The following is a 27,348-nucleotide window of genomic DNA, read 5'->3' as shown; positions in this document are numbered from 1 at the left end:
AGCTATGTTCTCAAAACTTATTTAACCTTACAAATTGTTCCACCTTTGGTATCACCAAGCTTTTGGGAGAACTTGATGGGATAATGATATTCTATACATTCTGTGATTATGAGCAAATAAAAATGTGACGTGAACTGTTGTAATAATACGTAGAATAGCTGCTGGGGAATAACTGATATGCTCTATTAGGTTATAAAAAAACGTATGTATTACATTCTGTACTAGTCCTATGCCCTATCAAGTTTTACTAGTCATGTTTAAATACTTTTCAAGAAAAAAATGTGACTTGATGCTTTTGAATAGACTTGCATTGCAGGGCTGTTTATTTAAAAATATGCTGAAATTTAAAAATCTAAAATTAATTTGAACTGCTGAGACTGATTCTTAGCAAGATGACATCAGCACTCTGTCTATCCAAGTTAAAACTTGCATTGGATTGTAGATGTTGCTAGTTTGGTACATGTGTTGTTCAAAATTGATACATATTATTTGATAACAAAAAAGGCTTTAAAAGATTTTTGTCGATTACACTCCAGTATATGATATCAGAAAAATATTTTTAAATGACACCATAATATACAAATAACGGATAATATATCTTTTAAAAATTATACTGTTTTCAAAATACAAAAATTATTGCTTGCTTTTTCAGACAATGAGTGCTTTTATCACATGTTAACACCTACATGTAAAAACATATATTAATGGATTTTTGATAGTTGTTTTTCCTATAATTTCTTCATAGTATTAAATTTGTAATAATTATAAACATTTGATTGATTTTTTTTTTTCGTATTATCAAACTGACCTGCAATCTTTAGATTTATAATATCAGTTATGGATTGTAATCATATGATGTACAGTAATACCATTATTATTTTTAAGAAGGTCTCTAATGTAGAGTATAATCAGAATTTTAAGTTGCTATAACCTATTTTTAATCATCTGATCTTTTCATTGATGTGACAGTTTTTCAAGCTTTGAATAACTTTGGTACCTATTAATCTATCTGTTTGATATATTGTGAACAGGTTCAAGAAATATGCATTTATATGCTTACTTTTCCAATAAATTGTTTTTAATACCTATCAAACATCTGATAAATTCATAAAATCTAATAAAAACATTGCTGACTTCAACAATGTTTTTATTTCATCAACTTCATATAGATTTTAGTGAATTTAGCTGTATCCTGTATTACAAGAACCACTTTATTCAAACTTTGTTATTGCCTGTTACTCTATATTGTCTTGTTGAATAAATAAATATTTTGTTCAGTTTATACATTTTTTACAGATCTCGTCATAAATAAATATGTTATTCTGTGGATAATAAAAAAAATTCCTGTAGTATTTACCTGTATCAAGAAGAAAAACTGTTTTAAATTTTTGATCACATGAAGATCAATTTTAACTGTGTTGATTAGTTCATAAAGAAAATTTAACTTAGTCATATTTTATAAAGTTTTATTCAAATATCAACCAAGTAGTATCAGTTTTGATCTTCAATCTTTAAAAATATACTTTACAACTGAACCACCAACTTGGCACATAAATAATAAAATTATTATTTTTTAATTGTGTAGTTTTGTAAATCTTTACTGGTTCATATATAAATTTGGGTATTATTTTAAAAAATAAATTGATTTTTCCTGAAGTTTTTATTACTTTACTGCCTTATTATATCCATAATAACATTAATATTAAATTAATTCTTATTTTGTTTATAAAAACATATTTCATCAATGTGGAAACCAGTTCAAAAAATGTTTATCCTACACTTTACTGAAAATATAACTTTGCGTTACTCATAATGCTTTACTTAAAATGCCACACATTTTCAATAAACATTTGGTTTCAGTAAATTGTAAGTCTTTATTTTTTTTCTTTAATAAAAGTTTGATTTTGCATTGCCTTCACAGCATTCTATGTTTTCATCAGTTTTTGAACCTGCCATTGCAGTATTTTACTAGTTATTAAGAAGTTACTTCCCTCCCTCTTGTGTTCAGACAACAGTTATGACTTGCATTACTAATACAAGTATTATTTTACTAGCAAAATAAAGAAACACACAAACTAGAGGGTCTTATAAGCAGCATTTTGGATCGTTGACTTATGTAATTTTACTTGAATTTTACCAGTTTTTTTCTGTTTTAATAAAACTGCCCCAAAAAATCTATTAATTGGTTCTATTTAAAATAATGTGTCCTATTGGTATAATATTTATTAGTTTTTTTTTTAGTCCTTGCTTTAAAAGTTTATTTCAGTTTATTTAATACTTGGTAATGCTTACAATAAAAATGTCTGTATGAAAGATCATTCAAAGAAATATAAATCCCTCTATATATACAGTGATTCACAAAGAATGTAACAAACTTTCAAGACATGTTTTACTGTAAGGAAGAAAGTTCATATAAACATAAGTTCTGAAATGATTGGTTAGCAAGTGTTGGCTCATGAAAGATTAAACTAGTTAAAAGGCTGTCTTTGAACACAATTTTATAAAATTTCCTTCTGTGTTAACCTATGCAACTAAAATGAAAGAAATGTGCCAAAATGAAAATCCTGTTAGAAAAGACAGTACAAGTATAGTGCGTATGATGAATATAAAAGCTTGCTTGCATGATGCAGACAGTCGCTGTGCAAGCCATTACATTACTCTTTTTCTCAATACATTAGGCTTACCAGAAGCCAATTATTCTGTAATACAGTGTATTTAAACATGAATAGCAGAAATTCTTTCCACAATTAAATTTATTATTTTGTTTAATTTTAGACAATAATTTCTTTAAATATATTTAGCGTACTTATAAATATTTATTACTGTATACAGTACAAAAACGAATAGTTTATACTTTTATTAATAGATTATTATTACACTCTTTTCATCAAGTGAGTCATAAAATGAATGACTATTTTATATAAATAAAGGTTATCAAAATGTTTCATTAGTTATATTTATATGCATTTCTTGCAGTGGATATTAGTATTGTTGTTTATAATATAAACATAATAATTAGATAAGTAACTTGTATCACATTGTTGACTAATATTCAGTACTAATGTTTCTTTTCATTTTCGATGAACTGATTTATTTCAATTCTTGGTGTGTCTGGTACAAATGGTATAATTGTTTCCTTTTGTAATGTAAAAAGTTGAGTTTGTGAAAAGAGTTGTTTCCTTCTGTAATTTAAATCCTTAGTTAAGAATAAAAATCTCCATAGTCTATCTCATGGAGTAGTTAATAATTTATACAATTTTATGAAAAAAGAAGCTATAAAGAAGATTAGGAGATGACATTTAATACACATTCATTGTGAAGAAAGAAGCGCTGCAGCTTGTGGAATTTCAAGATCACAAGTTCAAAAACTTTGAAAAGAAAAGCAGGATCTTCTTAAATCTAAATCACAATCATGCTCATTCAGCACACTAAAAAAGTATAAACAAGATTCAAAACCAGTTTGTGGATTAAACAGTCTTGATCAAGGCATAAGAAGAACAGTTAGTGAGATTCACGAAGAACATAATGAAATGCCTACATTAAATAAATTACATGAAGACCGGATTCAAATCCAAGACCTCTGGATGAATGGCTAAGACATTACCACTTCATCATAAAGACAGGCATAAGTAATGTTAAAAGCACAGATATATGACATAATAAATTCATATAAAAATTCAAAAATAAAGTACCGCTTTGTTGAGCTATTAAAAAAACATGAGCTTCAGTTCTGCAACTTACACCTTGCCATCCTGATTGAAATCCAATCAAGATTGTATGGTCGGCTCTGAAAAGATATCTTAGTAGTGATAACACAACATTTTTAGTGTCAGATATTAAAAAATTAGCTAAGGAAAGATGAATGAAATGAATAAGCATAATTGGAAACAATATTGTGAACATGTAAAAAACTGAAACTGAGTATAAGAAGATGAATCCGTCATCTTAAAAAAGCATTCTGTAACGACAGATAAATGTATCATACATCTAGACAGTGGTAGAGAAAGTGACTGTTCCGAAGAAGATTGTGAACTGGACGTATAATGCAAATTTCAAACAAATATTAATAATAAAATAGTACAATCAACAATGAAAACAATTATACAAAAAAGAAATTGAAAATTCTAAATATTGTAAAAAAAAAGAATTATACAATAATAATTGTACATCTAATTTAATGTAATTACAGATACAACATTCAAACACTAATTGAGAGTTTTTTTAGTTTAAAAATACACTTAAATTAAAATTCTTGTTTTTACAATTTTTATTTATTGAATTATTAATATTAATTATGTAATAATGAATTATAACTAATAAAACATGAAAACAATAATAAATTAAACATACGTAAATAAAAGTACAGTGATTATTTTCATTGTCCTATTAGATGGTTGTAAATGTTTTCAGGTTCGGTAGTAATGCAATCTTGACCTTTTACAACACAAGCTTTTATTTTCATTGTATGCATTAAACTGTATATTGCAGTTTAAAAGTTATTGTGTTATTAATGGATTACTGCTTAGCTACACTAAATTCTCTGCTCTTTATGTGAAAGGGATAAAGAAACAATTCAAGGACATCAAGGAATGACCAAAGCATGAACCATTTACTTCTGAACAGAAAAATGTATATTCTCCGCTAGTTAACCCAGAAATGATTTCTTCTCTCTCTCTCTCCTCTCTCTCTCTCTCTCAAAAATTTTGTTAAGGTGTTGGATAAAAATGGTGCTGGATTTAATTATTTGAAAGAAAAATTTCCTTAGTTATGCTAAAATTAAGGAAGGAATTTTTGTGGGTTACTGAATAAGAAATTTTTAATTCTTGATTATTGTTGAAGGTAAAGAGGGATGTTCCAGATGTCAAATACAAAAGGAAAGCAACTACCATATTTTAGAAAAATTAAATAGTGTCTGAATTATTTTTGTTAACTCTTACATTTTTTTAAAGTTTACCTGTCAAAAAAACAAAAAGAGTGGGTGTTGGAGAATATCATTTTACATATTTTATTTTAGTGTGAAAAGTTGTATTAGAATCGCATATTTTGTTGCTTCTTGTACCAAAAAAAGTAATTTTGTTGCTCAGTGTAATGATTAGAAATGACATCTTACTAAAAATCTTCTACAAATAAAGTAAATTAAAAAAAAAGTTTAACTGTTATATTTTAATTAACTGACAAATATATTTTAAATCACATGACAAAATATAATAACTTTAAAATTATTGAATCATTTCACAGTTAATAATTTCTAAAATTATAATAATTTTTATTATTTACATTTAATTTCTAATATTGTTATCTATATCTTGGTAATAGCAGTGATCACAGTATTACAAATATGTATTTTTATTTATATTTTCCAGTACATTTGATTTTATTTTGTAGTTAGCATTTTTGTTATGCACACATATGTTCATTAAATTTGTTTTTTATTAAAAATATGGTCATGTTTGGCTACATTTTATAGATAACCACATTTATCATAATTATTAATAAGGTTTAATTCATTAATGTTGTTTCTATTTAAATCCAGAGTTACATTTTATGGAAGTAATAATGTTAAAGCCAGTCCTTAAAAGTAAACAGAGTAAAGGTGTCACTTCTATTCTGTAAATAATAGGTGTATTTTGTATGCTAATGAGCAATAATATATTTTGGCTCAGTGAAAAATGTAATGAGAAATCACTTCAATACTCTTTATGTGTTGTAAACTTAGTGACATTCTTATTCTTTAAAATGATTGTGCGTTTTTTTAGCAGTAATTTTTATATTGTGTATAGCTATCGTGTTAAAGAGGTATATCCTAGCAAACAGATGCAGAAATTATTGGTTAATCTGGATTTTCCCTTTTTTTTAATTTGTTATGGTTAAATTTTTTTTAAAATAAATTACCTGTGTACTACAGATCTTTCTATTTTAACATTAACTTGAAATTGAAAATCCAGTTATATTTTAGCAATTGGTCTAAACACATTGAGTGAATGATGATTGATGATGTTGTAATAATGAAAAGTTAATTTATTTTAGATAAGACCTTGTAAGTTACTTCTATCTTGCTCTGAAAATTCAGATCCTTGGTAGGAATAAAACCCTGGAACTTGATTTTAGCAGAGTTCCTCTTGATTAAGGCACCAAGGAAATCAGTAGCTAAAATGTTATTTTTCTTTAAAATATTGGGATCATACCAACTAATTTATTTTATAATTAGGTAAATGTAATAAAAATGTATCATCTATTTTAACAATGCAACTATTTAATTTCCAAAAATTGTAATGCATAAATAAATTTTTAGAAAATTATACTCTATGATAATCTAGAAAGCATATCATATATATATATATATATATATATATATATAAAAATATAGAAGGAACATTTTAGTAGTTCTGTAAAGGAGCCTGATAATAATATATCAGTTGTAGAATTGTCAATTTAATTTGGATTTTATATCTTTTGTTCAAATTTTTGACTAGAGGCATAATTAAAGACAGAAAACAACCATCGTCATCATTGTTTTTAAAGGCTATTATAATACTTGTATTTGATGATTTCAGTGCTGCTTTTCTTAAATCTGAAAGAAAAAATCAAATAGCCAAACACATTAAGTATGAATATTAACCAGAACTTAACTATACATATGAGGTGTGTTCAAAAAGTAACGAGAATTTTGAAATTTCGCAGGTTGTATTAGTCTGTGATTCTTGGGATCTTTTTGGTTGTTGTATTGGTAAACATGTCTGAAAAGTATGTACATTTTTAGCCATATTGGATGTTTAGTCTGTTGTCAGCTGTCAAAAGGATAACATGTGTACGATCAGCGATTTTTTTATTTGTATAAATAATGGATCAGAAAATTTGAATAAAAGTTTGCTATAAGAATAGAATAAAGTGTAGCAATGTTTTAAAAATGTTAAATATTGTTTTGGTGAGTCTGCTATGAGTAAAGCAAGGATTTATGAGTGGTATAAGCATTTCCAAGAAGGTCATGAAGATGTTGAAGATGACGAGCACCCTGGATGCCCCAGCACATCAACAACCAATGAAAACATGGAAAAAGGGAAAAAAATGATTATGAATGATCACCAAATCACAGTCAGAGAAGTTGCTGATGATATGGGGATATAAATTGGTTCATGCCATAAAAGTTTTTCGGATGTTTTGGGTATGAAACGTGTGACAGCAAAGTTTGTTCCAAAATTGTTGAATTTTGAACAAAAACAGCGGCAAGTGGAAAAGTTCCTCAGGAGTTGCTATGAAGTCAACAATGCAGAACTACTGAAACGTTTCATAATAGGTGATGAAACATGGATTTACGGATATGATGTCAAAGCTAAGACTCAGTCATCCCAGTGGAGGCATTCTGGATCACCAAGACCGAAAAAAGTTTGACAAGTATGGTCGAATGTGAAAGTTATGCTCATTGTTTTCTTCAACTTTAACGGCATAGTACATCATGAGTTCTTGCTACAAGGTCAAACGATCAAGAAGGAGTTACCTATAAGTTCAATGCCGTTTGCGTGAAGCAATCTGAAAAAACTCCAGATTTGTGGTGAAACAATTTATAGCTTTTGCACAACGATAATGTGTCTGCTTACACTTCATTGCTTGTTTGTCAATTTTTAGTCAAAAACAACACTGTAATGATACCCCAGCAGCTATATTCACCAGACATGACCCCATGTGATAAAGAGAACCTTAAAGAGCTTTTGTTTTACAATCATAGATGAGATTAAAAGCATATAGCTGAAACAGCTAAACACTATTCCAAAGATCAAGTTCCAAAAGTGTTTCAGGAATTGGAAAAAGTGCTGGCATAAGTGTATAATATCTGATGGGAACTGTTTTGAAGAGGATAGCATTAATGTAGACAAATAAATAAAATTCTTTCCAAAAGAAAATTACTTTTAGAACACACCTCATATATCTTGCTGGGTGTGTGTACTGTATGTTTGAAGAATATTGGAATAAATTTTAAAAATATTAGCAATGAGATTTATTTTTATGAGTTTCAGTTTTCAATTTACCATGAGATTTTCTACTGTTGCCAAAATTGTACACCAAAGTTTATAAATTTCTTTTACCTTTTAATGAAATTACAAAAGTATAAACTGTGACAGTTTTATAAGTAGGAAGTAGAACCTACTTCCTACTAAATTTTAATATTTGGCATTGAACCAATGTCAAATATTAAAATTCCAAATTGTACTTCATATACTTAATATATAATACTTCATATACTCCAATATACTTCATATTTTAATAATAAGTGTAATGAAGAGACTCGACAATCAATAATAGCATTTTTTAATTAACTCATTTTTCTATTACTGTAAAGGGGAAGGGACCAATCCATGCAGAGGCTTAAATTTGGTGTTCTGAAGCATAGATCAATGGTCTAGCAAATAAGCAAAATATGTTTTAAATGGAAAAAAAAATAGTTGTTTAAAACTTACCCTGTTTTAAATAAACAAATACATTAATTATAATCCAATTTTTTTAATAAAATTTGATTGTGAAAAATCAAGTTAACAAAAATGATACAAGGACTCAAAAGAAAATCAAAAGTATATTGTTAAATTTTATAGCAATGAACATACAAAAACTACAAATTTTACTTTCCTGGCAGTAGTCCTGTTGCTGCTGCAGCAACATAGGTATAAAAGAAAAAGTATTATGATCTGAAAAAATGTTTGTTATTGAGTGAGGTTTTTGCAAATGTCAACATTTCAAAAAACAAAAGAGTTATAAAAATTTTCAGAAGGTGTATTACATACATACTTGTATTTCCCGGTACTTTGATTGTCTCTGGACTGGTTCAACATAAATTCTTTGAAAATAGTTCAAAACATGTACATACATGGGGCAATGTCATTAGGTTGGAACAAAATTAAAAAAGATGGAGGAAGAGTTTTCACTGTTTCAAATCTTTTGTTTGGTCAAAGAAAATTGAGCTTTAGTTTACTTAAAGTACTTATAAAGTTATTTAAAATTCCAAAGTTTTAAGTCAATCGGATTTAGAGGTGGAGAAATATTCAATAAATAGTTTTTAAAAATTTAATTGGTGTATAATTAGTTGCATTAATTAGAAAATTAATGCAACCCTTGGCTGGTTTTTTATGGAATAACAGCACAGACCATTTTAATTGCAAATTGCTGCCATCATACATGAGAATTTAAATGTCTTTTGAACTTTTTTTTGTCCAGTCATTTGACTGGTTTGATGCAGCTCTCCAAGATTCCCTATCTAGTACTAGTCGTTTCATTTCGGTATATATCCTACATCACTAACAATTTGTTTTACATATTACAAACGTTGCCTGCCTGCACAATTGTTTCCTTCTACCTGACCCTCTAATATTAAAGTGACTATTCCAGGATGCCTTAATATGTGGCCTATAAATCTGTCTCTTCTTTTTAACTATATTTTTCCAAATGCTTCTTTCTTCATAGATTTGCTGCAACACCTCTTCTTCATTTGTCACTTTATCCACCCACCTGATTTTTATCATTCTCCTATAGCACCACATTTCAAAAGGTTCTAATCTTTTCTTCTCAGGTACTCCGATCGTCTCACTCCCATATAAAGTGATGCTCCAAACATACTTTCAAAAATCTTTTCCTGACATTTAAATTAATTTTTGATAAAAACAAATTATATTTCTGACTGAAAGCTTGTTTCGCCCGTGCTATTCAGCATTTTATATCATTACTGCTTCGTCCATCTTTAGTAATTCTACTTCCTAAATAACAAAATTCTTCTACCTCCATAATCTTTTCTCTTCCTATTTTCACATTCAGTGGTCCATCTTCATTATTTCTACTACATTTCATTACTTTCGTTTTGTTCTTGTTTATTTTCATGCGGTATTTCTTGCATAGGACTTCATCCATGCCGTTCATTGTTTCTTCTAAATCCTATTTACTCTCAGCTAGAATTACTATATCATCAGCAAATTGTAGCATTTTATCTTTTCACTTTGTACTGTTACTCCAGATCTAAATTGTTCTTTAACATCATTAACTGCTAGCTCTTTGTAAAGATTAAAAAGTAACAGGGATAGAGAACATCCTTGTTGGATTCCCTTTCTCATTACGGCTTCTTTCTTATATTCTTCAATTATTACTCTTGCTGTTTGGTTCCTGCAAATGTTCTTCTATCTCTGTATTTGAACCCTAATTTATTTAAAATGCTGAACATTTTATTCCAGCCTGTGTTATCGAATGCCTTTCCTAGGTGTATAAATGCCAAGTATGTTGGTTTGTTTTTCTTTAATCTTCCTTCTACTATTAATCTGAGGCCTAAAATTCCTTCCCTTGCCCCTATACTTTTTCTGAAACCAAATTGGTCTTCTCCCAACACTTCTTCCACTCTCCTCTCAATTCTTCTGTACAGAATTCTAGTTAAGATTTTTGATGCGTGGCTAGTTAAACTAACTAGTTGTTATGTATTTTTCACATTTATCTGCTCCTGCTTTCTTTGGTATCATGACTATAACTACTGATTATTTAGAAACTAGATTTCCTTAAAAAAAATACTATTGGAGACAGGTAAAAAATAACACCCTGGATTTCATAACTAGATAAAGTTATGCTGTAACAACATGTTCGGGATTTTACATTAATTCTTTTAGAAACAAAAGAAGTTTCTAGACATTTTTCTAGAAATAGGCTCATTAGACCTGATTTTTTTAAAAATAAAGTAATGAAAAAGAATAATTTATAATTTTATTGTATATTATGAATAATATAACTTACCACAGAGACCTATGATGTCACTGTCTTCCAAATTACCCTCACAAAATGGTTCATGTAATCTACGTATTTCATATGGGTACTTTCCTCTAATATTACCGGAGCTAAAATATAAATAAATATTATTTTAGCCAATTCACAGAATAAAAAAAAGTAAATCAAAGACTTTCTTTCCTTTAACTATCTTCTTTATCTTTACTATCAACTTACTAAAACAATAGACCACACACTGTATTACATTATACTATGATTTACAAATCAGCATTGTGGATACTGATATTTAATGAGCCAGCTAATTGATGTAGTAGTAACAAGCTGGTTTCTAAATCTGCCAATTTCTTAGGAAAAGTCTGATGATTTTTCATCTATCATTTGATCCAGTTCAACTTCCTTTTTAAAATATATGAAAAACTATATTTGAAGTCAGTACATTATGATAATAATACAAACACATAAAATATTAAGTATGTAGAACGTACTTAAGATTTGATGCTTATGGATGATATCATATCTTATACGCTAATAAGAGATGGAAGGGAAAGGAAAATGTTGACTAAGATGAGAAAACTCGAAAGAAGGAACAAGTGAGTGAGTAAAAATACTTATTACTTTCAAAATACTTAATCCATATTGCGTGTACTCAGCAAATTAATCTTATTTCTTTGAAAAACTTCTGGAGTGTCTGATGTAAGTAGATAACTAAGTAAATGTTTACTCAATACCAACTTTATTATGTTGTATCTTCTGAATTTTCACAAATATAAAATAGTACATATATGTATTTTAAAAATATCCAGATTATAAAATTCATAAAGATGCCTGATGTTTACTCAAAATAATCACTTAATGGACATTTTGCACAGCACTGTACTTGAGTACACTCCTATGAAGAAAATTCGTAAACCTCGATTTCCTTGCTGGTTCTCTGTTGAACTTGAACATTTGGTGGTTAGGAAGAAAATTGTCCATAGTAAGTTTAAAACTACATCTGATCCCATTGATTACGTTGAATTTCTTCGGCTGCGATCATTGTGCAGGGAGCTGAGCTGTAAGTGTTATGCTGATTACATTTCCCATATTAACAGCACTATCCTTCTGAATATCAGATCTTTTTGGAGTTCTTTTAATAGCATAAAAGTTTCCTCAAGTTATATTGCAACCTATTATCTCGATGATTATCTTCTCCTGCTGGAATCTGCAAACTTTTTGCCGACTATTTCTCCTCTGTATATACCTTGAACGATGATCTCACTCTTCATTACCTGTTTGAATCTTCTTAAAACTCTCTAGGTATGTGCTGGATGAAACTGATGTTGAGCATAAACTGTCCTCCCTTGACCCATATAAAGGCACAGGGCCTGATGAAATACCTCCATTGGTTCTCAAGCACTGCAGTAAGGTACTTGCATCCCAACTCACAATAGTTTTTAATAGACTTTTACAACTTGGAATTTTCCCTGACAAACTCAAAGCGTTACGTAGTTCCTATTGATAAATCTTCTGATGCTGCTGATGTATGGAACTACTTAAGAACGGCTGGCTGGATGAACATTATCATCCAGCCAGCCTTGGGTAAGGTTTTTGAGTTCCTTGAGCTCGATTACATTGGTTTCCATTGTGGTAGTATCATGAAGCACGAACAGCATGGTTTTACTCATAGAAGATCCATCACTACTAATCTTGTTGTATACTATATTCATTCCTCTTTCAGAGAAGTTAAGCAAGTTGATAGAGTGTAAATTGATTAAATTAGAACACTCTCCGCAAACACGTTTTTATAGTATATATTATTATTAATTATTTCACTAAATAAAACATGCAACCAATTGGCTACAAAATAATTTTTCTCTTTTTAATTATAACTGATGACGATGATATATGTGTCAAATTACATTTTTTTAACAATTTAAAAAAAATGTTTTTTTTAATAATTACTACAAAAGGGAATGAAGAGGTTAGCCAAATGCTATGTATAGAATGTCTTGTTGAGAAAAAAAGATAATTAAAGTAACGATAAAGTAAATAGATGAGTTGAAAATTACAAAGAGAAGGAGAGTGCTTGTGACAGGGATGGATGGAGAGAGTAATGGAGTAAGGGACCTGCTGCCAAGCAGAAAACCAGATGATAATGAGAATGAATTAAGTAGAGATTGGATAGGAAAGAATTTGCCAAGACCAGAAGAGATAGGAACTTAGAACTTGGTTCCTCACAATAAGGGATCTGTTGTTTTTCACTTGTAACAGGGTCAAGAGAGAGCAAACCCAATGTTTAAAATCAATTTATCCAGCTGAAATTGTAAAAATGAAAATTTGTCTGGAATATTTTACTCCAATACTCTATCTAATTACACTGATAGATAAAAAAAATTTTATGTTTCTCAAAATGTGATAGCATTTTCTAAATTGCTTTTCTGCGTTCATTACAGATCTGTAAATACAATTTTTCTGTCACACTTAGTTTTAAATAAATTATGCTTCAAAAAAAATTAAGGGAAAACACAGTTAAAATCTGTAAAATTATAATTTTGCATGGCCATAACTGTGTTACAATGATTTCGCTGATGCTTCTCTTTTACAAATAGCCTTGGGCACATCCCAAATTAATGTCCAACAGTAATCGGTTAGCATGTTAGTATTCCATTTCCCTTTATAGCAGCTTTCCATCACTGAAATATGTCTTTGTGCAAATGTTCACCATGTTCATCAGTTAAGTCTCTGAGGTTGTCTGGGAAAAAATTCAGATGTGAGTGGAGGAAATGTATTTTTCAAAGACATATTACATCCCATAGCTCTGTATAAAGTAACAGGTTGATTAATAATATCATAATTGTCAGATTTTTGTTTGCCGAGAAAATTTTGCAAACGTCTTTAGATGAAGCCCAAGCTGCACTTTCTGCATTATTTAACATTGAATTAAGTACGTCATCTTTGATCAACTCTCTTATTTCAGGACCAACAAACATTCCTTCTTTAATCTTTCCTTCACTTACATTCAGAAATTTATACCTGATGTACAAAAATCCGGTACTATCCTTCATTGCTTTTTACAAAATTTTTCATTAGTCCTAGCTTGATTTGGAGAAGGGTTAAAAATATTTTTTTGGGCTCATGAATAATACTTTTCCCATTTGGAGTTAAGAAGTCTCATTTCTTCCACTTTTTGGTAATGTAATGTTTATCCCTCGCTCAGCTGTCCCATTTGCAAAGAAAACACATGTACTTAGTATAGCCTAACTGCTGCCTAACAAAATAGCTATAACTTTCAAATCACCACATATAATACAGCTATGTTTTTTATAATTTATTTTTTCAAGAACATCTTTCATCACATTGTATGTCTCTTTCAAATTATTACCATAAGGGATTGGTATCAAAGGATACTTGTTACTGTTGTGTAGTAGAACTACTTTTAAACTATACTTGGACAAATCCATGAAAAGGCACCAGTCCTCAGTTTATGAATTTGTCCTAAGTGCAAGATTCGCTCATCAATATTTATGTAATAAACAAAATTATTTTGTAGCCAATTGGTTGCATGTTTTATTTAGTGAAATAATTAATAATAATATATACTATAAAAACTTGTTTGCAGAGAGTGTTCTAATAATTAAAAGTATTATTACCTAAATATAAATTTGAATAATCTCTCTTTAACAAATTGGATTATTTCATTAACTATTTTTTTGTATTTTATTTTTAATCTAAAAGATTTTTCAACTATTCATATTTGTTTCTTTATATATTTTAATGGTGCCATAAAATTTCTGATTTCATTTCTTACAGTTTATTTCATATTAATTAAATATATATCTATGTTACATAAGTCTGGTTTTTTATTTTACCAAGTTTTTTACGGTTTGATATCTTTTTATAAAATTAACAAAAAATGATGTTTTTTTAATTATAACTGAACATTTTAATTGATACATGCAGGGAAACACATGTGTTCATAAAATTACTTTAAGAAATTAAAAATGAGTATAAAATACAATTAGTTACTTACACTGGCCCATAATTACAAATAAAATATATCTTAGCAATGTTTTTAACATGTGTTAAATGAAATACAGCAAATCCACATCCAATTTCATATGAATCAGCAGCCACCATCTAGACAGTAAAGCAAACAGCAAATTTTCTTATTTTAATAATTCATTATTTGAGTGATTGGAGGATTGTAAATTATGAAAAAGTAGTAATACAAAGTAAAAACAAAAAATATCTGTAATCAGTGGCCTACAAACAAACTATGGTATCCTGGGTTTAGAATAATACTTATTGTATTCTAGTTTTGTGCTCCATATTTTATGTGAAATCATTGAAAATTTGCCATTTTGCAATAAACATGCTACAGTTTAGTTACTGAAGATTAAAGGACAAAGCACAAAAATAAAATATCAAAATATTTTTCTAGATTCTGATTATGAATATCAATTACATAACTTTGATAGAAAAAAATAGTACTTTAAAATTATCTTCAAGCTGTTGTTATTCTACTCAGTTGGATACATAACTAATGTTAATCAGCCAGTTGTCATATGTAATTGTGTATGTGATCAACATTTACAATATTAAACAATATTTGAACATAATTATATTTCAACAAGTATTTCACTTTAGAAGTCAACAAGCAAATTTCAAAGTATCTTTTTTCTAATTTTAGTGTGGTAAGAATCTAATAATATTTAGTAATTAAATTTGAGCCGAGGGTTCATGAGCTAACATATTTCAAGGAACTATACTCTGATGGTGAGTTTCATCAACAAATAGTTTTAGAAAAAGTGGTACATGGCTTTCACTTGGTAATTAACATTTATTTACAAATTTTTGTAGAAAAATTTATAAATTTGTTGATTATTTATATAATGAAATTCAAGAAAATATTAAAGTTTGACAATTTTAGTTATCTAAAACATCCATAACCTATATTAAAAACAGTCCAAAGCCAGTGCAGTTTAGTGGCTGCTGTCAGTACTGTCTGTAGTTAAAAATAAATACAGCTAGGGTATAGAGCTCTGTGATTATCACAGACTGACAATTATTAAATGTGTTTAAGTATATTTTAAATCAAACGAAAAAGTGAGAAACAATGTGGCAGGAAGTGAACCTTTGAAATTATGTAACCTTGCTCTCTGATTTTAAAAACAACTTTTTATTTAATTTTAAATGCCATAAATTACTATGATCTTTAACCCACTAATAACTTACACCCTGCATTAGGACTAATCCTGATGTTGTTTAACTGTGGTGACCTAAAGTATATTTATTAAACATGGATTTGATTACTGACATTTCCAGTATGCTACTTCCTGAGATATTCCAGGTGTGGAAGTAGAGAAAAAAAATACCACTAATGGAAGATCAGAAAAATGACAAATTTTCTAATTTGTTGAATCACACCATTTTTGCTAAAAAAAGGTTTTGAAAATGCTTATCAAAGAAGTAAAATATTTTAAAGCAAATTCATGAACCACTGTACTGAGATGTACAAAACACAAGGTGATATATGCAAAAGAATCTCTGTAAAAAATATTAAGTTTTTAATATACAATAATTTAATTTAAAAGATTTAACAAAATTTGTATATCATTGTTCCTGACCTGGGTATAATGGGTTACTGGCTGTGAAGACATGACTATATCAGAATTCATAGGAGTATATTTGTAATTTTTTTTCAGTTCAAACCAAGTCATACAATATTGTACAAGATTTTTTTTATCTTCTGGATAAATCCATTCAGTACTAATATCAACATTCTGACCAACTGAAAAATGATAATTAAACAACACAAAAAAATGTAAAACAATATAAAAACTTATTAGAATTATTTAAATCTTATACAAATATCATTGTAATGCACTAAATAAATTTAGATTTCATGACTAATAGCCTTTTTATTTTAAGCTGTACAGAAAAACAATCTTTCTATTTTTGAAATTTATGAACTGACCAATATAGAAATGATGGTTATTCTCTTAGTAATTCTTGAAAAACCTATTTATTGGTACAGTCTTTTTTTCCCTGTGACATCACTGTAATTAAAGTAACCTTAAAGATATTGAGGCATACTCTACAAACTTAACTTCTAAACAAATCTTTGTGTAAATGAATGAACAAACCAAAAAAAAATTATCTTTTTTTGAAATAGAAGCAGTACAATTAGCAGAAATGATAACATTTGTGTAATTGTAACTGCTCTTTTATATAATAGTTATATGTTGTTTGGTTTTAAAGTAATATTTATTTTTATTATGACAAACTGGATATATACAACTAGCAAACTGCATCCCTTTTCAGCAAAATATGAATAATCAATTTTTGAATACGAAAGTATAGCCTAAAGAAATCATGAGACATTTGATAACATAGCAATATCGTTACCTGAAATAGTTTCTGATGTTAGCTCCAAATTTAAATGTCCAACGCATAACAGACAATTTAAATTTAGTGCCGCATAACAGACACAGGCCTCTAGTATGTGATGCGTTAATTGGCAGTTGCAGTGAACATAAACAGTGTGCATCAGTTTGAGTCCTCAAGTATCCATGAGTGTGCCCCATTTGCAAACAACAAATAATAACTTCCTCACGATTGTTATTCCTACATGAAGAGCCCAAAGTGACGTAATGTCCTTAAATGGACTAAGTTTATTATTGATGATAGCATTCTATTCACTCCACTCATCATGAATTACATTCTTCTAAGAACAGACAAGATCATTCAAATCAATGCAATGAGTGAAAGGAGCCTGCAAACAAGCCTCTTTTTCTGCACGATCAGCGCACTCATTGCCTGAGATTCCAATATGGTTGAGGATCCAGCAGAAGCTCACAGTTGTATTACGTTGAGATGATAGACTGTATATCACAGAGAACAAGGTGTCTGCAATACATATTATTATTAATGGCTTGCAAAGCACTCATGGAATTTGAACAGACAAATACTTGTTGGAGTGTTGAGCTAAGTATATTTAAGACATTGTTAATGACAAACAGCTCAGTGACGAAAACTCTGACGATATTGGGAAGGCCAAACATGTATGTCCTATTGCCAACCATAAAACACAACCAACAGAATTTTTCGTGTCTAGAGCCGTCTGTACAAACGCTATTTACAATATCAAAACAATTTTTCCAAAAGATAACCAGGTTTATGTCCTCTTTTGATACTAGTCAAGAGTAAAGTAATAATTCATGAGGGAAGGCCACCAAGGGGGAGTTATAACCCTGACTAACAGGAGATACTGGAGGTAATTCTATATTTAGAGATAAGAGCTCTGATGGCTAGCAGAGCAGAAGGTCTTGGCTGTTACTCATATCGATTAACATGCTGGTTGAAAAACATTGCATCAAAGGTAGGATGATTTGGTTGCGCTTTAATGCGAGCTACATAGAAGCAGTTTAGGGTCGTCTATTACAAAGAGATGGCTCACCACTGACCACTAGTTGACTAAACACAGGACTTGAATGAAACACACCTGTAGATCTAACCTGCAGGCTTGGTACAACTGGTTCACCATGTAAAAACAGTTGAGGATCAACATGTTCCTTCAAGTTTGAAAAGCAAATGGATTTCGTTTTCTCTGGACAAAATGTGAAAACAGTCGTTTTACACCATGATTCTAAACGGGTTATTGTGTTTTGAAGCAGCCTCTCACCAGTAGCTGAAGTTCTAGATGCTACGTAAATTGAAAAATCATCTACAAATAAAGAGCACATAGTGGGTTTTCACATGCAGTTTGTTATAATATTTATGGCTACGGCAAACAAGGTAACGCTTAGGACACTTCTCTGTGGGATTCAGTTTTCTGGTGTATAATTTTCAATACCATCATTTCAACTCAAACTCGAAAGGACTGACTACTAGGGAAACCTCTGAAAAATGCAAGGAGATTCTGTTTTATATCCCATTCATGCAGTTTATTTAGGATTCCTCCCTCCAAGTCGTGACACGTCTTTTGCATATTGAAAAATACAGCAACAAGGCTTGGCGGAGTAGGAAGGCATTTTAAATGACAGATTCAAGAGAAACTACATGGTCGATAGATGATATACCTTGGCGGAAACCGATTGTTCGGAGGCAATTAGAGCGTTTATCTCAAGGTTTACCATCGTTCAATCATCTTGCACAGAGTACTGATCAAGGAGATAGGACGATAACTTGACGGACATACCAGGTTTTAGTATGGAAATTACCAATGCTTTTGACCAAGAATCTGGAAAAACCTGATCAGAAAATATTCTATTATACATACACAAAAGATATAGTAATGCAATATCAGGGAGGTAAGATAACATGCTCAGCCTGATATTATCATTTCCAGGGGAAGTGTGACGGGAATTATTCAGGGCGCTTAGCTCATTAAAATAAAAAGGATAATTTATTCATTTTGCGAATCTCCGATAACATATGGAACATTTTCTATCTGCAACTTATACCTGATAAACTCACAACAATATGATGATGTAAGTGAAACTGCAATAAACATGTTTCCAAATGTGATCACCACATCCATAGGCATTTTTATAAGAATGCCGTTGTTTTCCAGTCCAATCGGCTGCGGAGATTATTGTGGTACACTTGTTTCCTGAACATTTCTCCATATAACAGATGATGGTGTTGTTCAAGAAATGGAATCGACATGATTCAGCCAAGATTTTCATTTAGCACATTGAAACACTTGACACCAAACAACCCTTGCATTGCAGAAGGTGCAGAGCAATTCAGACATAAGTCTTCAATTGAAATCACGTAAAGCCCTGCGCCAATCCCTCAGTGCATGCCTGCAGTCTTCATTCCAACAAGGAACAGCAGGCCGCCCTGGCTTTTCAGATGTGAAAGGGATGAATTTGTTCGCATTGTTGAGAATTTGGTGGATACACTGGGCAAGTTGGTAGATTGTGCTACCACTCTTCTCATACTGGCTAAAGGAATCCTTGTAATCGGATCCAGTCTGCTTTCTGAACTACCCATCTACGTGGCTGACTCTGAGGTAAATCGCTATTACTGAGTGAGATAACAAACGGTCTATGATCGCTTCCAAGGAAATTTTTGGAGACATGGGAGTAGAGTTGCTGAACATAATAACAGATAAATGCACAAAAATGTAGCTGATGAAGATGATACAAATGTGTACGATCCATCATTCAATAAACAGAGATCTAAGGTCTGCCTCAGTCAATCAAGTATAATGCCTCTGGAAGAACATGATGATATACCCCATGAATAGTGATGGGTGTTGAAATCACCACTTATTAGGCAGAGTAAGGAATCTGGAAAAACAGACGGACAGATCATTTTCACTGAAATCAGAATTTGGAGGAAGGTATAAGTTGCAGATATTCAATCTGAATGGCGCCAATATCTTCATTGAGACTGCAGGTATGTTTGTAGCTAGCAAAATACAGGCGGCTACTATGACTTTCTTAAAAAAAAATCAGCCACGTCTTCACCCTTCAGTTTGGTGGTCACATTTTTCGCAGAGGTATCAGAGAATGAACCCATCATCCTGGGGTCAAAGGCGAGTCTCCTGCAGACACAGTATTAAAGGATTTCCTTCCTCTAGTGGGATTTCAATATCCTCATGGCGAGAATGGAGATTGCAAAAATTCCAGTGAATAATATTAGTACCCATAAAGATATTCTTTTCTTTTTATATACAAAATTCTGTGTCCAGATTATTTGTCAAATACGAAGGTTATTTTTTTCAAGGTCCGATCAGTCATGAAATAAAAACCCACGCAAAAATTGGATGAACCTTTGTGAATGAGAGACTTCAGTACCGCAAACTGTGTGTGAGATGGGTTCCCAAGATGCTGTCCGACCATCACAAAACAATGAGAATGGACACCTCCCTAATGTTTCTTCAGTGCTACCACATTGAAGGAGAAGATTTTTTGAACAAAATTGTCACAGGGGACGAGACATGGGTTCATTTCGAAACTGAAGAAACAAAAGAACAATCCAAACAGTGGATGCATTCTCTTTCTCCCAGTAAACCAAAGAAGTTCAAGCGAACGAACTTACACGAAAGTGTATGGCTACTGTGTTCTGGGACCAGAATGGTGTTCTCTTGGTGGAATTCATGGAGCGTGGCACGACCATCCCTGCAGCCTCATACTGCGTGACTCTTCAACGTCTACGAAGGGCAATTCAGAATAAGCAGAGAGGAATGTTGTCATCAGGCATTGTCTTTCTGACAATTACAATGCTCGGCCGCACACTGCAGCTGTAACAAAGCAGCTCCTGCAGCGTTTTTGTTGGGAAGTGTTTGATCACCACCATACAGCCCCGTCTTGGCTCCATCTGATTTTCACCTCTTTGCTTACATGAAACGCTGGTTAGGAGGACAACATTTTGGAACAGATATCGAGCTGCAGACCAGCGTAGAAACATGGCTGAAAACACAGGCAGCTCCGTTCTATGACGAGGGTATTGGAAAGTTGGTATCACGCTATGACAAATGTCTAAATCAGAGTGGCGACTATGTAGAGAAATAGCATAACTATGTAAGTACTTATTACAAATAAAAAATTTTTTATTTTCACTGTTGTTTTAATTTTGTGACCGATCGAGCCTTGAAAAAAAAATAACCCTCGTACAATCCTGTTTTTTTTTTTTGCTATTGATAATTTTTAGGAAATGCTTTGCTTCTTCAGGTACTACTTCATTGGCCTCCATGTCCTTGAAGTGACCTAGAGATGGTGGTGGTGATTTGGAAGCCTGGGAGGTTGGAAATACCATACCAGGCGATAAGTTTTTAGTAGATCATCACATAGGAATCTTGATAGTTTTCTGTATTGTTGGTGCAGCGGAAATTTTATTGGTGGTGGATTGATTGAAGAGTGGTTTTCAGTAAACCACTTTCGGACTTTCTAGCAGAAGTGATCTTCTTGCTTGTACTCAGTGCTGTAGAACCAGATATGAATGATTTTACTTGGTCTGACAAGGCCTCTAACATTTTTATTAACTCTGCACAATGGGCATTCATTCTCTTTTTGTACTTTGTTAGAGAGAGCCTGTATACAATTAACACCAGGTTGTACTGAATTTCTCATACTGAGGGATTTTCTGTATTCCTGATGAGCCATAGGAAAGGATATTTTCTACTCAGTACAGATTTTTAATGTAGCCTTTTATTCCTTATAGAGAGGGCAGTCTTGAGACCTTGCAGAGTGTGGACCTTTACAATTAACATATTTTTACTTTCTCCTCCAGATAGCTCTATAGCAGAGCTATAGCTTTAGAAAGGAAAGTATTGTAATCAGTCCAATATGGACATATGAAATTTTTCTATTTCAGTGCATGTGCTGTTATCGTGCTGTTATGTTGTGCATGTTGCAGTTTCTGCAACATGCACAAACTTGTTCCTTTGTGCAATCATCTTTGTTGTGATCCCAACCCTGGCACTGAAAGCAGTCATGGGTTTGGTATATACAGTTGCACACAGAAAGATAAGTAACTGATTCTTATTTGCTCAGGAATAGTTGAAGTCGAAAAGATTAGGATAAGTAAGAATGTTGGCACTTCAACACCATTCTCCTTTCTCATGATCCTCTGCATAGATGAAACAGACTGATAGCTCTTCAGATATTTCTGATGGTTCAATATCTGCCAAGTCATGGCAGAAGATTGTGCGTACTGGAGCTAGAACTTCATACAATTAGGTTCACTCTGGTGTCCAGAGGACATTGTTTGAATCTCACTATGTAGAGCCATCCACCCATCGATTTGGTAGTTTACAGCTTGCATTTGGTAGTTTACAGATTAGTATAGATATTAACAAATATACTATAATTTTATCAGAATTCTATGAAGTTTTTTAAAAAATTCATTTTTAATTTTGCTAAATAGTGGGCCTGCCAATCAGTGCAATGAAACAAAATTACAGTAGTAATCTGGATTTAGATAAACCCATTAGATTGAGGTGTTTATAATAGTCTAACATATTCGTAAACATTTGTTCAGATTGCAGTTATTTTCTTTATATTGTTCATTCCCATCTATGAGTGCAAACCTTTCTAACAATGAAATGAAAATTTTTTATGCATATAACAAGCATAATTAATTAACTTACGGATATTTTTATAATAAAGTGTCAGGATTGAAAATGTAAAAACAAATTTACTCACATTTACCCAAATTTGGGTTAATACCATTTGGAGCTACATTGGCCCACTTTTGTGCAAGATTTTCTAAATTATCATTCCAGACCTGAAATGAAATTCATATTAATTTATAATTACACAGATTTCTTCAAATGATAATACATTTTACTATACAAAATAAGTGCTATAAAGAATCTCTTTTTCTTGTAAATGTCAGTTATGCAATATTGTTCTTATGGACAGTAGGTACACTGATCACTTTCTCCCGTCCAGCCATTTACTTATACCCTTCCTAATGTGAATAAGCAGGTGGTCTACCAAAAAAAAAATATATGTAAAGTTAATTCTAACCTGACTGATCCAAGATTGAGGACAGTTCCCCCTCTTAAACAGGGGATATAATTAGTAGACCTCATTTTATGTGATATGCAATTCAACCATTAGATAGTTGTGCAGCCACAAGACCGGAAAAAGAGGCCGTAAGTTGATCTACAGGCAAAGGCAGCACCTAACTACCTGATAACAAGGATTTGTTGGCATTTCAAATCCTGGCATCCTCAGTTTGGGGACTTAGTAGATTCAAATCTCCATCTGCAGAAGTATTTGCAATGAAGAAAAAGGGATCAAGGATAAGGAAAAGTTTGTCCATATATCAATTTACATTAGGACTGTCTTCTAAGTTCATCTCTGCCTTCTAAGTACATTCATTAGTTGTGTTTTGCCCAACTTCTGTTATAGGATCAGAAATAGTTTTTGTTCTGTTTTGCTAGTCAGGTCTTCTGCCTGCCATTAAGCTACTAAGACACCAAGCAATTAAAAACTGTAAGGCCTGCCTTAACCAACCCATTAGTATCCACAGAGTCAATGTAATTACCATTGGGTACTGCCCTCTCAGCTCAGAGAAAACTTTACACAAAACATACGGGTAAAAATTAAAACAAAAATAAAGAAAAAAAATCAAAGCTAGTATTCTGGAATTGTTTTTATTTTTTATGTGAAAATTTTTATATAATATGAAGTTTTATTAAAAATTCTGACCTTTTTTTGTAATTTGCATTAGTTTTTTCAATATTTGAAAATTTTGTTTAAAAAATATCAATATAGTAAGTAAATTGTGTTTATTTGTTAATTATGTTAGAAATATTTTTATAACATAGGACTGGGTATGATTATTATTTGTAGGTTGTATATATTTGATCAAATCATTTTCAAACAAACATCAGAATTTCAGTGGTCTATAAACCATTCCGAAAAGCTAGAATCAGTTAAAGATTTTTTATGTAAAAATGAAAAATTTATCAAAAAAATGTAGGATTTAAAAAAGGGTAAAATATGAGATGAACTTAGAATGTACATTAACCTAATTCTTACAATTCACTTTAAGAAAATAACCCAGAATAACGTTAAATGTTGGCCTTAAGGGAAAGATGAAACATGTTTCACAAATTATAACTAGATAAAATGTTAATAAATAAAAAAAAAAGAAAGATAAAAACAGACAAGAGCACAGAAAAATTAATGGTTTCTTTATTTAATAAAATACATCAAAGCTAATTACCATTTTCCTTATATTTTTTCCTGGTGGTTGACCATTATTTTCTCCAGTAGCAGTTTGAGCTCGAATTTGGTTATGAAATTTTAAAATTTCATTTTTTTCATCTCCTGTAACTCCAGAATCTAAATTAAGAAGAAAAAATTATCATAAAATAAAATAATTAAGAGAGCCCTTAAAAATTGTTAGAAAAGGTTGAAGGTTAGAAAAGCTGTAACTAAGTATACATTTCAACTGAATTACTAAATCACATTTAAATACAAACAACTTATAAAACTAAATAAAATGTAAACAAAAAGTAATTGTGGTGTAAGATTTAGGTCAAAACTATTGTAAGCTAACTTTTGCTTTCTACTGTTTGTTGCGAGTCTGTATTAATTTTTTGTAATAAAATTGAGATCAGCTAACTCAAAAATTCAAAATCACAATATTTATATTAAGATTTAATGTTCATTTTTTTATTTTATGTGAATTTTTAATTTAAATAACTATTCTGAATTGCATAATTCTGATACCAGAATCATTTTCAGCTATCTCAAAAATTCTCAATTATAACTTTTATTTAAATATTTTATTTTAATTTTATGAATTTTTCAATTTCATTTGACCATAATGAATCCCCCAATTTAAATTTTTACAACTTTGGTTGCAAAATTGTTTTCAGTGACCTCAAACTTTTCACTCTAAATTTTTTCAAGGAAAAACTAAAAATTTTCAAATTATGTTTGTTAATATAATTGAAATGAAATGTGATTTCTATTAGTTTTTATGAATGTAAAATGAAGTATACTTTCATAGTAGGAAAATATTTTTCTCAGGTAAGAATAACTGCACATACGATTTCTGCAAAAATGAACTGAAGTCATTGTATAAAACTAATTTTGATTAGAAAACACTGGCTGCCTTAGTGGTTCACTCAGTCAATAGCATCACTGACTGGAAAACTGAAAATTCTAGGTTCAGTTCCTGATGATCTGAATTTTCACAGTTAGGTAATCACAAGTCATTCCTAAAAATTACACAGCCATTCTTAAAAATAATAAGCATCTCATGCCAGACTTATAACCAAAAGATACCAATGAAGTGGTTTCTTGTAGTATTCTTCACTGAACTGAATATTATGTTTCATAAAATTAATCAAATAAAGAATGAAATAATTAATAATAGAAAATTATAAACATTATTAAAACTATTCAAAATTAAATAAATAAAAATATATATTATATATAGTAATTAAAATTACTATTATTTATTTTAGAAAAATATTTACATGATAGTATTAGGTACCCATCTGGAAACTGGAAATCAATTGAACCTAAGCATCTTAAACCAGTAAAACAAAGAAGCAGTAAAATGTAAAGGAGTGGCGAATACATATTTTTAATAAAGTATTGACAGTATGTAACTGATAAATGATGAAAGAACTTTCACAATGCAGCTGCTTAGTACTTAATCAGGTTTGGTTTATATACTCAGTGATTGTTCAGCAAGATGATTCACTAAATTTGAAAAATTTTGTTTAATAAGCAAAGGTGCATTATTACATAAATTGCATTATGCATAGGAACAACACACAGTAGTTGCTTCATTTTTCTTTTCTTTTTTTAAAATATTCATAGATGTATTATTATTCATAAATGTATATGTTAAAAAACAAATGCATCTACACAACATGTGCATTGTATGCATCTACACAACCCAAATAGCTGCTTTAAGTTTTTTTTTTAAATAATTCTGAACATATAATATATGTTTCTTTGTTTTATTTTAGAATAATTTTATTGATATTTTTATATCAATAAAATTATAACAGAAATCTTAACATAAAGATATTAAAATAAATATGCAGATTTTTAATTAAATTTATATAGGTATTAAATACAAATATGGTATATATTAATTAATTAATTTTATGATAGTAATTAATTAATGAAGTGCAGATTTAAAAAAACAAAATAAATTATGCAAACAAGAAAAAGATTTTACATTTATTTAAGAAATAAACAAACTTCTGTAAAAATAATATGAAATTTGATAATATTTTTTTAATCTAAAACTTTTTAAATAACACAGGTTGTGTTTTAAACAATTGAAAAATTATTTTCAATTTTTTAGCTGATTCTTGTATTTTTGGCTCTGAATCCAAATATGACCTCAATTTCTCTTCACCATAAAAGGAGTTTTCATAAAACTGCTTCAGAATTAAAAAAGCTATATATATATCAATTTGTAATTAAATTTAGAATATATTTACAAGTGATATGAAAAACAAAGTTACTTAAAAATATCATTAAAACTAATGAAAATATAAAGTAAAATTTATATCCTTACAATGCATTAAACAATTTTTTTTTTCTCTTTGTTTTGATGCTCCTTTTGATGTTTTTTTCTTTTGTGGTCTCACAGCAGGTTATCCCTTTTTAGCATCCAACAGTTGTTAGTTATCATGCTCACATTCCCTCTTCCTTGGTATTCATTTCTTTCATGTATTGGTGGAATCTTTCCCCCTGCTTCTCACTTAGTGCACCAAGATTTTCAGGAGAGTAGTTGAGATGCAAATCTAGAAAATACACTTTTATGCTCATTTTATGGCCTAAATCTTTTAACTTTTCTAGCAAATTTTGTACAATATTTTTATAATCATCTTTTCTGTTACCAAGAAATTCTGTAATTGTATCCTTGAAGGCTTCCAAGCTTGTTTTTCTGCTTCCTCCATTTTAGATTCAAATGTTTAATTAAAAGTAACTCAAAATTTTTATAACTCTTTCAAATGAACAGAATGCCACCCTTCTAGTAAAGAAGCTTACTTATTTCCATTGTGCAGAAGATCTGCCTTAAGACTCCTTTTCTACAAATTAATGAACAGTTTCCATTCAGATACTTTGTAGTCATTGTGATATTGATCCGTGAGTCCAGTTACATCACTATTTAAACTAA

The 27,348-nt window shown here is 30.3% G+C and overlaps 1 protein-coding gene across 1 annotated transcript; it reads right to left on the bottom strand.

The window, feature by feature from the left end:
* Positions 1-1,873: 1,873 nt before the first annotated feature.
* Positions 1,874-25,917, bottom strand: LOC142325004 (venom allergen 5-like). The gene is made up of 7 exons (XM_075366240.1): positions 25,682-25,917; positions 24,418-24,536; positions 22,884-22,965; positions 16,353-16,516; positions 14,756-14,862; positions 10,756-10,856; positions 1,874-6,571 (listed from the first exon to the last, which is right to left on the bottom strand). Exons 1-7 carry the CDS (start codon positions 25,785-25,787, stop codon positions 6,378-6,380), a joined length of 873 nt encoding a protein of 290 aa, XP_075222355.1. The 5' UTR covers positions 25,788-25,917; the 3' UTR covers positions 1,874-6,377.
* Between the last annotated feature and the right edge of the window lie 1,431 nt (positions 25,918-27,348).

Source organism: Lycorma delicatula, chromosome 5 (assembly GCF_047948215.1).
Source record: "Lycorma delicatula isolate Av1 chromosome 5, ASM4794821v1, whole genome shotgun sequence".
In the NCBI taxonomy this organism is placed as follows: domain Eukaryota; kingdom Metazoa; phylum Arthropoda; class Insecta; order Hemiptera; family Fulgoridae; genus Lycorma; species Lycorma delicatula.
The sequence above is the reverse complement of the archived record's forward strand: the minus strand, read 5'-3'. Positions and strand labels throughout refer to the sequence as shown.

Coding starts and splice junctions, on each gene's coding strand:
- LOC142325004 (XM_075366240.1), bottom strand. CDS start 25,787: ATGTATTCGCCACTCCTTTACATTTTACTGCTTCTTTGTTTTACTGGT. Junction 22,966..24,417: donor GAAAAAATATAAGGAAAATG/GTAATTAGCTTT, acceptor ATTTCATTTCAG/GTCTGGAATGATAATTTAGA. Junction 10,857..14,755: donor ATTTGTAATTATGGGCCAGT/GTAAGTAACTAA, acceptor TTTATATTTTAG/CTCCGGTAATATTAGAGGAA.